The sequence below is a fragment of the Salmo salar genome, chromosome ssa06 (genome assembly GCF_905237065.1).
Source record: "Salmo salar chromosome ssa06, Ssal_v3.1, whole genome shotgun sequence".
In the NCBI taxonomy this organism is placed as follows: domain Eukaryota; kingdom Metazoa; phylum Chordata; class Actinopteri; order Salmoniformes; family Salmonidae; genus Salmo; species Salmo salar.
Window position 1 is genome coordinate 26,343,055 of NC_059447.1, and position 13,775 is coordinate 26,356,829.

At 45.7% G+C, this 13,775-nt stretch overlaps 1 protein-coding gene across 1 annotated transcript in view; it reads left to right on the plus strand.

The window, feature by feature from the left end:
* Positions 1-2,024: 2,024 nt before the first annotated feature.
* LOC106606774 (calcium-binding mitochondrial carrier protein SCaMC-3) overlaps positions 2,025-13,775 on the plus strand; it is a 38,306-nt gene continuing 26,555 nt past the window's right edge. Inside the window, exon 1 of the mRNA XM_014203132.2 lies at positions 2,025-2,915. Within this exon, the coding sequence (XP_014058607.2) occupies positions 2,697-2,915 (219 nt within the window). The 5' untranslated portion in view covers positions 2,025-2,696. The remainder of the gene's footprint in view (positions 2,916-13,775) is intronic.

Sequence of the window (13,775 nt, forward strand, 5' to 3'; positions counted from 1 at the left end):
GGGAGTAAGAGAGAGACGGGGAGAGAGAGATGTGGAGAGAAAGCAGGAGGGAGTAAGAGAGACGGGGAGAGAGAGATGTGGAGAGAGAGCCGGAGGGAGTAAGAAAGACAGGGAGAGAGAGATGTGGAGAAAGATGTGGAGAGAGAACAGGAGGGAGTAAGAGAGAGACGGGGAGATGTGGAGAGAGAGCCGGAGGGAGTAAGAGAGACGGGGAGAGAGAGATGTGGAGAGAGAACAGGAGGGAGTAAGAGAGAGACGGGGAGATGTGGAGAGAGAGCCGGAGGGAGTAAGAGAGACGGGAGAGAGAGATGTGGAGAGAGATGTGGAGAGAGAGCAGGAGGGAGTAAGAGAGAGACGGGGAGAGATGTGGAGAGAGAGCCCCCTCTGAAATGGTCACCTCTGAAAATATTGATAGTTTCGACGAAGATGCACACCGACAGCAAGACTCATCCATCTCACCAGAGAAAGCATTTCGCTACACCTGCAATAACATCTGCTAAACATGTGTATGTTACCAATAACATTTGATTGTATTTGATTTTGAAACAGCGCCCCTCTATCTTAGTGTGTGTGCCTCATGTATATGATACTGTCTGGACAAAAAGGGTGTGACAGGTCATATTATTTTTGGCCCGACAGCATCAGATACATGGGCTACAGATACTATGACAGAGGAGAGCTGTTTGTCTCGCCCGGATGCTTTCTCTGGTGAAATTGATTCAGCTTCTTGTGAACTGGTGGAAAATTATGAAACACGGATAGACAAGAATGATTAATAATACGTTTTTCCCTTTTTTTATTGTCACATTTTTGGTGGAATCCTGGCCTCAATTGGCATCCATGAATACGTGCCACTTGGTAGGCTGAATTTCATTACACTTATGGTGTTTGTAATAGATGTCCCTTACCATTCAAATGGCGTGTGCACAGTGTACTGGTCGGATGCTGGACTTATTTTGGAGTAGACTAATGTGAGCAGGTGACCTACTTAACCTGCTTTTTTTAAGTGATTTGTTTCACTACATGTACATATTACCTCAGTTACCTCGACTAACCGGTGCCCCCGCACATTGACTCTGTACCGGTACCCCCTGTATATAGCCTAGCATGTTATTTTACTGCTGCTGTTTAATTATTTGTATGCTAATACCCTTATATTTTAATGCAAACACTGCAACAATATTTTTGGAATTGATTTATGATTTATTTGAACAAGGAAATGTGCCTAAGCTGAAGTATTTAATGCGTTGAACCATCATAATTATATTGAAAATATCCACCTTGCATCGATTAAGGTTCAAAATGTTATGGCCCCACTAAACTGGGTCTGTGCCCCATCTTGGCCACCCCATTCAAAATATTCTGGACATGCCACTGGTGGAGAGAGAGAAAGGGAGAGAGAGAATCTTGTAGTCCACTTTGGTTTTATTGAGCTACTACTGGGCCATGTCAACATTTTTAGAACTGTGACATGAGCCTCCCTCCTACTGTCTCTGCATAATCTGTCATATCCCATGCATGCTGACCAGCGGTTTCCGCCAGAGCCGCGTCACGGCGTGCAAACCCCATTATGTATCTATTAATACCCAATAAGAGGCTATCAATGGGTTCAATGGGGATGGGGCAGCCAACAGCACCCTTTACTTTCACTGTGAAAATGGAGATCACATTAATGTTCCTGTATTACAAATTCAGAATTAATTTGAATGAAATGTCAGTCAGGTGTTTAGGCCTAACATGCTGACAAGACCGGACACGTTGCGTGCGCGAGCGTCGCAAAATATATTTAGAAATCCATGTTATTCAATTATTGCACCCACATTGCTCGCGCCAACGAGCGTCTGCGTTGCCAAGGGCTAAAAGGATACTGTGGTAGCCTGTTGTGTGGTAGAGGCTAGATTGCAATTACAGTTTGAGGGATTTGATGCTGGTGTGTGTGTCATATGAGCAGCTGCAATAATGATAGCGGCTATGTAATGGACAGAAGGAAGCATCATAATCTTACGAGAGAGGGGGGGAGAGGATGGACCTGCTGAGGTGAAAGTAGATGATTTTTGTTAGGCTTCTACTACTACAGCTACACCTAACCACTCTGTTCTAACATTCGAACCTTTCAAAGTAAAAGGGAACTCTTTCTCTCAGGAACACTCACACACAAACACCGCATTGAGCACGTTGTCAGAGATGACAGCATAGAAGTTCCACCCGGGTATCCTACATGCGTGCACAAAACTGTAGCTGTGATAAAATATAACGAACACCGGGAGCTTGGTTCGCTTCGTTGCATGGGGGACTCACTGCATATCCAAAAGGCAGAGCCAGTCCCCTGACCAACAGACTAATTCATTTGAATTAGTTCACGGATTTAATCATCGCCGATGTCACGAGATACGTAACGGATACGGGGATTAATATTACAGGCACCGATAGTTTACACCGCGCCCGGTGTACTGACATTCTCGGCAACGACTCGGTATATTAAACCAGTGCCTCGGTAATGAGACAAAGGGAGAACATCAGTTATTTCAGTAAGACTATCGTGTCATTTCGATATACCATAGTTCCGGGATTTGAATAGGTAGGCTATCGTAACGATTAGAACAAAAAGCGCTCCTTCAATTTTTCCACGCCTGCTTCGCTGCAGCAGGTTGGGATAATAGCCACCACCACCAGGATTGCACAAGTCTCCCATTCACATGGGCGAAGGCAGGGCTCGGTTCTGCTTTGGTTGGACCCGGGCTCGCTGTCAAGACCAAGACAAAGGTGTGTCGGACCCTGGGAGGGAACCGGAAACGCGAGAGAGATGGGCCGAACTGTTCGACCAACTGGACCTCAATAAAGACGGTAAAGTCGACATTAACGAGCTGAGGATAGGACTCGCTGCCCGCGGTTTACTTCGCAGTGACGCGGAGGAGGTGAGAGGAATAGTGATGATGGGGGTATTCTCAATAGACGTGTATCCCTTGAATTATAGCCTGCATGGCACATTAATTGTGTGTGTGTGTGTGTGTGTGTGTGTGTTTGTTCTTGGCTGAGTAAGGAGTAAAACGATTATGTCCTGTCAAACAACACAAACGGATCATACACTATGTATGACATAGGCCAGGGGTTCCTAAACTTTTATTTTCTGATAGCAAATTCATCAGGGACCCCCTCAAAATCAGAACACAACTCAGACTTTAGAGTGAGGTAAAAAAAAAAAATAGCATACAAGAAGTTTCATGACTGCTGCAGTGCATGCATGGCCAGACTAACCAATACTTCAGCCATGGAAAGTAAAATGTAAACAACAATTGGATGGAATACAATAAGTTTTTAGTTGAGAACTGGATCATTGATGGAGTACTGTGGATCCCTGTGAGCCTCCCAGGCCCTGTTGTGTGTCTATGGGTATATTGTAGATTAATAATATTGTATTGTATTCTATTGCACCAACTTCTTGAACAGACCCCTTGGCCAAATGTGTGTACATTTGTGTAAACTGTTGTTGTGACAACTGTTCTACATTTCTTAACGTTTAAACAACACATTTTTTAAAATGTTTTTCCGTTAAAGGTCCGAACAGTGAACATCATGTTTTTTCATAACCTTTGAGGATATTTGGATGAAACCAGTGAAAAATTACTGTAGCCGGTACATTAACAAAGTTGATCATGAAGTTACTGGTCCCCTCCCCCATATCAAACACTTGAATTCAGGGATTACTTCTGTCTTTATTTAACTAGGCAAGTCAGTTAAGAACATATTCTTATTCACAATGACCGGGGAACAGTGGCTTGTTCAGGAGCAGAACGACAGATGTTTATCTTGTCAGCTCAGGGATTCGATCCAGCAACCTTTCGGTTACTGGCCCAACGCTTTAACCACTAGGCTACCTGCTGCCCCTTTAGGGCCGTAAATGTTATACACCAATGGTAGCGGCTTGTAATCTTAACTAATTTAAATATGTAACGCCTTAAAACCGCCATCACATGTGCGCATCATACGGCTTTGTTTACAAACCATAATAGCTCAAGTAGAACGTGGCATAACGATACTGGTAACTAAACTTTTCATCTGTGTTGTAACTTATAGCTAGCAAGCTACTTACCATCCTGTCGGAAAAAACACACTGTGTTGTGACTGGATGCCATAGGGATAATTTAACATTACACTATTTTCTGAAGAACGAAGACATCCAAAACAGGATCATAACACCGGTGTGCAGTGCACAGTTCGAGCGAAGTTGATTTATTAATTGGGGAGAACATTTGATGTCTTGCCAGGAAGCTAATCCTGAAGATGGATGCTGAACCATCATTGACAGTGGATCAGTTTGTCTTGCATACACTGACCATAATGTAAGTATGAGTCTGACATGGTGGCTGTAACTGTGGCTACTTTGACGGTATATTTTCTGCAACACAGCTGATAGTCACTATATGGTTTTGTTCTTCCATCTCTAAGCCCCCTACATTGAGTCTGAGGACTGACAGCACACAGCTGATATGAAGGAATGTTGTCCACAAAAGGAGTTCTGGTGTGCATAGTATTTGTAATTTACCCCTGAAAATTATATTCTGCCATTCAATTATGTGGGTTGTTGTCTTATATTTGCTGAAGCTTGTGTTATTGGGGTTCTAATGATATACATTTTAGAAAATTCAACATCTACTCGGTTTGCACATCTTCCAGGCAACCACGGCAGCAGGAATGCCATGATACAAAATCAGCTTTCCCAAGGCAAAGGGGGGATATGCTGAAAAGCCTGTGAAGACAGAAAAAAGAAGGGGGATATGCTGTGAAGCCTGTGAAGAGAGATCGAGTGAAGACAGAAAAAAGAAGGGGGGATATGCTGTGAAGCCTGTGAAGACAGTTCAAGTGAAGACAGAAAAAAGAAGGGGGGATATGCTGTGAAGCCTGTGAAGACAGATCAAGTGAAGACAGAAAAAAGAAGGGGGATATGCTGTGAAGCCTGTGAAGACAGACCCAACAATACTGTAATAATAATATTTATTGTTTACATAATTATTCACTTCAAATCAATTGAGCATTTCAGGCACACACAAATTCCAATTACAAACATTGAAAAGTTCACTAAATATTGCATATTTCAAAATGAGTACTTCAAAAACACCAGAAAACACATTGTAGAATGAGTAGATCACTACATCAACAAAATTATAACGTCATAACTCAGAACAGTGAATAAAATGAAATTAATTTCACTACCCATTTAACAAACATTTCTCTTTTCAATACCCTTACAGGCTACGTAGACAGGCTCCTGGATCTCCTCTTCAACAAGGTCACCCTTGATCCAGTGCCGTATATGGGGAAGATGTGCGAGCTGTCCATCCCAGAACCCCTGTCTGCCCAGTGTGAGAGGCCTGACAAGGAGGAGGCCATACCTGGATTTGTCACCAGCTTCAATCTTCGGGGTGACTGAAGCCAAGTGGGTGACTGAAGCCAGTTTGATTGAAGTGGGGTACATGGGTCCCCTTCCTCTCCCGATCCCGTCCCATCAATCTCTGTAGTTGGTTGCATTTCCCAAAGCCTAAGTCATTTACTTTTACATGATATGATATCACATTTTCTTTTATATAGTTTTTCTAACATTTGGACGGGAGATGAGAGTTAAAAATTGTAAGAATCAATGGGGTCCTGTACACTGTAGGGCAGCCGGGTGCCTATATTGCGGCTTATGGCTCTATTTAATTGTTTTATGTCAAATGATATCTTACCATTATTTCTCACCTTTATTTCTCATGAATGTCCATGTTGATCAATATTTCAGATATGCTTGCCTAATGTAAATGAACAAATAAATGTCTGATCAATACATACAATTCTGAACATATTGTCATTTATAATGCTAATGCAGAGGCACCAATCAATTGTCCAGTACTCTTATTGTATGCTTTTTTTCATGTACATTCCCTTATGTCTTAGCTTCTAAGGGGACTCAGACTTGACTAATTCTGCTGAAGAAGTGTATCAGTGAACAGTATTCTGTAATTAGTTACAAAACAATAGAAATGCAATTGTGTATTGCTGCTGTTTGACTGATATCTAACAGTCCATTATCAGCTTTGTTGAGAACATTTTGCTGAGAAAATGGATTGAGGAATACTATTTAGGTTCAGAATGACATGTGGCCCATTGTTTAGCTGGTCATCATTGACATGTGGCCCATTGTTTACCTTGTAACCTGGCAACGACCACAAGGGTGTTTCAAAGAGCTGTCATTCAAGGCGAGCACATGATATAAGCTCCCCGCCCACTCAGCCTGTTCTTTCAGGCTTCCTGATAGTTAGAGATGGGAGAAAGGGTACAATTTCTTCAATTCTGAGCATTTTAATAGTGTAAAAATGTTATGGGTGATGTTTCGGTCATTCAAATTTTTACTTGGGAAATAGGATGACTGTGCGGGACCTTTAAAACAATAAGGAAAAATAATACAATTCCACATGCACAATGCAGAATAGGGTCCTATTGTATATTGTATCCTTTTCCCTCTTGCTCTCATCCAACACTTCTCACTCTGCCCCTACTCGGATGGTATTGCGCCGTCCCAACCTTCGCTCTCTCTCTCCCGCTACTCTCTCCTCTTCCATCCTATCATCTCTTCCCTCTGCTCAAACCTTCTCCAACCTATCTCCTGATTCTGCCTCCTCAACCCTCCTCTCCTCCCTTTCTGCATCCTTTGATTTTCTCTGTCCCCTATCCTCCAGGCCGGCTCGGTCCTCCCCTCCTGCTCTGTGGCTCGACGACTCACTACGAGCTCACAGAACAAGGCTCCGGGCAGCCGAGCGGAAATGGAGGAAAACTCGCCTCCCTGCGGACCTGGCATCCTTTCACTCACTCCTCTCTACATTCTCCTCTTCTGTCTCTGCTGCTAAAGCCACTTTCTACCACTCTAAATTCCAAGCATCTGCCTCTAACCCTAGGGAAGCTCTTTGCTACCTTCTCCTCCCTCCTGAATCCTCCTCCCCCTCCCCCCCTCCTCCCTCTCTGCGGATGACTTCGTCAACCATTTTGAAAAGAAGGTTGACGATATCCGATCCTCGTTTGCTAAGTCAAACGACACCGCTGGTCCTGCTCACACTGCCCTACCCTGTGCTTTGACCTCTTTCTCCCCTCTCTCTCCAGATGAAATCTCGCGTCTTGTGACGGCCGGCCGCCCAACAACCTGCCCACTTGACCCTATCCCCTCCTCTCTTCTCCAGACCATTTCCGGAGACCTTCTCCCCTTCCTCACCTCGCTCATCAACTCATCCTTGACCGCTGGCTACGTCCCTTCCGTCTTCAAGAGAGCGAGAGTTGCACCCCTTCTGAAAAAACCTACACTCGATCCCTCCGATGTCAACAACTACAGACCAGTATCCCTTCTTTCTTTTCTCTCCAAAACTCTTGAACGTGCCGTCCTTGGCCAGCTCTCCTGCTATCTCTCTCAGAATGACCTTCTTGATCCTAATCAGTCAGGTTTCAAGACTGGGCATTCAACTGAGACTGCTCTTCTCTGTGTCACGGAGGCTCTCCGCACTGCTAAAGCTAACTCTCTCTCCTCTGCTCTCATCCTTCTAGACCTATCTGCTGCCTTTGATACTGTGAACCATCAGATCCTCCTCTCCACCCTCTCCGAGTTGGGCATCTCCGGCGCGGCCCACGCTTGGATTGCGTCCTACCTGACAGGTCGCTCCTACCAGGTGGCGTGGTGAGAATCTGTCTCCGCACCATGCGCTCTCACCACTGGTGTCCCCCAGGGCTCTGTTCTAGGCCCTCTCCTATTCTCGCTATACACCAAGTCACTTGGCTCTGTCATATCCTCACATGGTCTCTCCTATCATTGCTATGCAGACGACACACAATTAATCTTCTCCTTTCCCCCTTCTGATAACCAGGCGGCGAATCGCATCTCTGCATGTCTGTCAGACATATCAGTGTGGATGACGGATCACCAGCTCAAGCTGAACCTCGGCAAGACGGAGCTGCTCTTCCTCCCGGGGAAGGACTGCCCGTTCCATGATCTCGCCATCACGGTTGACAACTCCCTTGTGTCCTCCTCCCAGAGTGCTAAGAACCTTGGCGTGATCCTGGACAACACCCTGTCGTTCTCCACTAACATCAAGGCGGTGACCCGATCCTGTAGGTTCATGCTCTACAACATTCGCAGAGTACGACCCTGCCTCACACAGGAAGCGGCGCAGGTCCTAATCCAGGCACTTGTCATCTCCCGTCTGGATTACTGCAACTCGCTGTTGGCTGGGCTCCCTGCCTGTGCCATTAAACCCCTACAACTCATCCAGAACGCCGCAGCCCGTCTGGTGTTCAACCTTCCCAAGTTCTCTCACGTCACCCCGCTCCTCCGCTCTCTCCACTGGCTTCCAGTTGAAGCTCGCATCCGCTACAAGACCATGGTGATTGCCTACGGAGCTGTGAAGGGAACGGCACCTCCATACCTTCAGGCTCTGATCAGGCCCTACACCCAAACAAGGGCACTGCGTTCATCCACCACTGGCCTGCTGGCCCCCCTACCTCTGAGGAAGCACAGTTCCCGCTCAGCCCAGTCAAAACTGTTCGCTGCTCTGGCACCCCAATGGTGGAACAAGCTCCCTCACGACGCCAGGACAGCGGAGTCAATCACCACCTTCCGGAGACACCTGAAACCCCACCTCTTTAAGGAATACCTAGGATAGGATAAAGTAATCCTTCTAACCCCCCCCCTTAAAAGATTTAGATGCACTATTGTAAAGTGGTTGTTCCACTGGATATCATAAGGTGAATGCACCATTTTGTAAGTCGCTCTGGATAAGAGCGTCTGCTAAATGACTTAAATGTAATGTATATGGTGGTCCTATAGATCCGGTAAAGAGGTCAATCGAACTTGAACAAAACAATAGAATTGCCATGGAAACGCGTGGGGGAAAGGGCACCTCATTGCCCCCAGTTAAATTAGCCTACATTTAGGCTATCTTTTGCATGTGTATTTCGCACTATGTTGGGGTAAAAATCGTATAATACTTGTATAGATGTCAACCCCAACATGATGCTAAATTGTAATTATTTCGCCTCTATGGCCTATTTATTGCCTTACCTCCCTAATCGTACTACATTTGCACACACTGTACATAGATTTTTGTATTGTGTTATTGACTGTACGTTTGTTCATTCCATGTCTAACTCTGTTGTTTGTGTCGCACTGCTTTGTTTTATCTTGGCCAGGTCGCAGTTGTAAATGAGAACTTGTTCTCAGCTGGCCTGCCTGGTTAAATAAAGGTTCAATTAAAAAATGTATAATAATAAAGTGCTAATACGTCATCAAGTTGGAAAAATGGCAGAGAAAGGCAAGCGACATCCGCGAACAAAGCTACACAGTGTTTATCAGTGCCGTTCCCAACATCCTTAGCTAGCTAGCTAACATTCAATCCCTGTGTTTGTCAGTGACGCTAGCGACCAGCAAGCAGGCTACAAGCTAAATCAGCTGATGAAATCACTAGCGACGATATACTTCCACATATTTTGTGCAGGAGTAGAGAGGTGTTTTGTTTGTACAATTTTTTCACTATCAGCGCATGCATCTGTCCCAGTGCCCATGTTTCATAGCGAGTGAGTCATGCACAAGACAGGTTGTGTGAGACAATGCTTGCGAATGGATTTAGAATTTTGGAATATTGATAAAATGTCAGTTGAGATTTCAAATGCGCATCGTCTTCAATGCTCATTTTGGCCAAGACACTTGCAGACTCGATTGAGGTATATCGAACACAACAGCAAGTGGCCACTCGATAAAGGGTTTAGGGGCCAAGTGTTCTGTTTGAGATTAAACCTATGACTGCGGTAGATAGAACGTCATTGCCCCCTAGCGGTCATACGCAATAGATGCGGTAAAGGAGTCAATGGAACGCAGACGTTCCATTTTTTTAAATTTCACCTTTATTTAACTAGGCAAGTCAGTTAATTAAGAACAAATTCTTATTTACAATGATGGCCTACCCCGGCCAAACCCGGACAATGCTGGGCCAATTGTGCGCCGCCCTATGGGACTCCCAATCACGGGCCGGATGTGATACAGCCTGGATTCGAAACAAGGACTGTAGTAACGCCTCTTGCACTGAAATGCAATGCCTTAGACGCTTTGCCACTCCGTGATAAATCATTTGAAAGATGTATATCTCTTACTAACATTACAGAATTGTTGCGTTAGGTACAGTATTTTAACAAAATACATTTTTCCCTTTATGATGACGATCGGGACCTGTTAGTGGTAGTTTTGTAATAACAGCACTGTGATAAAAAATATATATATAAAATACATTGTTTTTCAGTTAGAGATTTAAAAAAAGATTTATTAAAAAATGATGTCAAAAAATTGTTGATCTTGTCGCGGACCCCTTCAGTACCTAGTGGACTCCAGTTTGAGAAGTACTGACATAGGCAACTGTGTAGTTCCTGTGTTTACTATAAACAAGTATATTTGTTTATAGCCTACTAGTACAATGAACAGGAACTAACCTGCTTCACTTATTCCGAGTGTATAGGCCTCTCATATCAAGTCTTCAACTGCCTGAGCTATGAGCTATGGTCCAGTCTAGCAGGTGTCTCGGTGCTCTATTTTGGCCCTGTGATGTCACAGGAGAAGCAGGCAGAGTGTTCTACAGGCAGTGAGAGGCATTTTACTACAGATATTAAAAGAGTTCCTTGAAAGAGAGTGCTCATTCAAATGTATTTATAAAGCCATTTTAACATCAGCAGTTGTCACAAAGTGCTTATACAGAAACCCATAGATGACCAGCAGGGTCAAATAATAATCACAGTGGTTATAGAGGGTGCAACAGGTCAGCACCTCAGGCATAAATGTCAGTTGGCTTTTCATAGCAGAGCATTTAGAGGTTGAGAGAGAGAGGTCGAGGGGGGCGGGGGAGGGAGACGAATCAGCAGGTCCGGGACAAGGTTGCACGTCCAGTGAATAGGTCAGGGTTCCATAGCCACAGGCGGAACAGCAGAGATTGGATCAGCAGCACTGGATCAGTGCTCCATTACCCAGACATCTGAGACCTATTTCAAAACTCCACTGCTCTCTCTAACTCAAAACAACACAACATTAACCAGTGCTATTTTCACACATCCCTCCAACTCAAGTTGCCTGTCACCAGTGCTATCTGAAAACTCTATCGCTTCAACACAATACTGATGCATGCTTTTCTGATCTGCTTGTCCCAGTACATGACAGGAAAGCAACACTTTCCTGGATGAATATTTTAAAGGTACGACTAATGTAACAGTGTAGGTTCCGTCCCTCTCTTCGCCCCAACCTGGGCTCGAACCAGGGACCCTTGCACACATCAACAACTGACACCCCACGAAGCATCGTTACCCATCGCGCCACAAAAGCCGCGGCCCTTGCAACGCAAGGGGCAACCCTACTTCAAGTCTCAGAGCGAGTGACGTCACCGATTGAAACGCTATTAGCGCGCACCACCGCTAACTAACTAGCCATTTCACATCGGTTACACTCACCCCCCCTTTGACCTCCTCCTTTTTTTCCCCGCAGCAACCAACGATCCGGGTCAACAGCATCAATGTAACAGTGTAGGTTCCGTCCCTCTCTTCGCCCCAACCCGGGCTCGAACCAGGGACCCTTGCACACATCAACAACTGACACCCCACGAAGCATCGTTACCCATCGCGCCACAAAAGCCGCGGCCCTTGCAACGCAAGGGGCAACCCTACTTCAAGTCTCAGAGCGGGTGACGTCACCGATTGAAACGCTATTAGCGCGCACCACCGCTAACTAACTAGCCATTTCACATCGGTTACACTAACACAAACCTGGTGCAGCCTTGACCCCGCCTGACCTTAATATCAGTGTCTGGCACATACACACACACACACACACACACACACACACACACACACACACATCTTAACCTCAGTCTTCAATTCAAATTTTATTTGTAAAATGCTTTGTAAACAACAGGTGTAGACTAACTGTGAAATGCTTAGTTATAGGTCCTTTTCCAACAATGCAGAGAGAAAAAAGTAGTAATAAATACACAATGAGTAACGATAACTTGGCCATGTACACAGGGTACCAGTAGAGAGTCGATGTGCAGGGGTACGAGGTAATTGAGGTAGATGTGTACATATACTATAACTAGGAATAAAGTGACAGATAATAAACAGTAGCAGCAACGTATGTGATGTGTCAAAAAAGTTAGTGCAAAAAGGGTCAATGCAGATAGTTAAATAGTTAATCAAATAGCTACCCGGACTAACTAGTTATGGCTTGTGGGTAGAAGCTGTTCAGGGTCCTGTTGGTTCCAGACTTGGTGCATCGGTACCACTTTCCATTCGGTAGCAGAGAGAACAGTCTATGACGGTTGGCTGGAGTCTTTCTTTTACAGCCCTCCTCTGACACCGCCGGGTATAGAGGTCCTGGATGGCAGGGAGCTCGGCCCCAGTGATGTACTGGGCCGTTCGCACTACCTTCTTTAGCGTCTTGTGGTCAGTTGCTGAGCAGTTGCCATACCAAGCGGTGATACAGCCAGTCAAGATGCTCTAAGTGGGGCAGCTGTAGAACCTTTTGAGGATCTGACTGCCCATGCCAAATCTTTTCAGCGTCCTGAGGGGGAAGAGGTGTAGTCGTGCCCTCTTCACGACTGTGTTGGTGTGTGTGGACCATGATCCTTAGTGACGTGGACACTGAGGAACTTGCAGCTTTCGACTCGCTCCACTACAGCCCTGTCGATGTGAACTGGGCGTGCTCGGCCCTCTGTTTCCTGTAGCCCACGATCAGCTCCTTTATCTTGCTGACATTGAGGGAGAGGTTGTTGTCCTGGCACCACACTCCCAGGTCTCTGACCTCCTCCCTATAGGCTGTCTCATCGTCATTGGTGATCAGGCGATCGTTGGGGATCAGGCGTTGGGGATCACCGTCATGTCGTCGGGAAACTTAATGACGGTGTGGGAGTCATGAGTGGACATGCAGTCGTGGGTGAACAGGGAGTGGTGGATGTGTTGTTGCCTACCCTCACCACCTGGGGACGGCCCTTCAGGAAGTCCAGGATCCAGTTGCAGAGACAGGTGTTCATTGCCAGAGTCCTTAGCTTAGTGATGAGCTTGGAGTGCACTATGGTGTTGAAGGCTGAGCTGTAGTCAGTTTATAGCATTCTCACATAGGTGTTCTTCTTGTCCAGGTGGGAAAGGGCAGTGTGGAGTGCAATAGAGACAGCCTGAGCTGTGGATCTGTTGGGGTGGTATACGGATTGGAGTGGGCCCAAGGTGTCTGGGATGATGGTGTTGATGTGAGACATGACCAGCCTTTCAAAGCATTTTATGGCTACAGATGTGAGTGCTACGGAGCAATAGTAATTTAGACAGGTTACAATGGCGTTCCTGGGCACAGGGACTATGGGGTCCACTTGAAACATGTAGGTATTACAGACTGGGTCAGGGAGAGGTTGAAAATGTCAGTGGAGACACTTGCCAGCTGGTCAGCCCATGCTCTGAGTACGTGTCCTGGTAATCCGTCTGGCCCTGCGGCCTTGTGAATGTTAACCTGTTTAAAGGTCTTACTCACATCGTCTACAGAGAGTGTAATCACACTGTCGTCCAGAACAGCTGGTACACTCATGCATAGTTCAGTGTTGCTTGCCTCGAAGCGAGCATAGTTAGCTAGTCTGGTAGGCTTGCGTCACTGGGTTTCGTACTAGGATTCGAACTTATCCCGACCAGAAGCCATGGATTACAGTCAACATCTGCACTGAGCTAAAGGCTAGAGCTGCCGCTTTCAA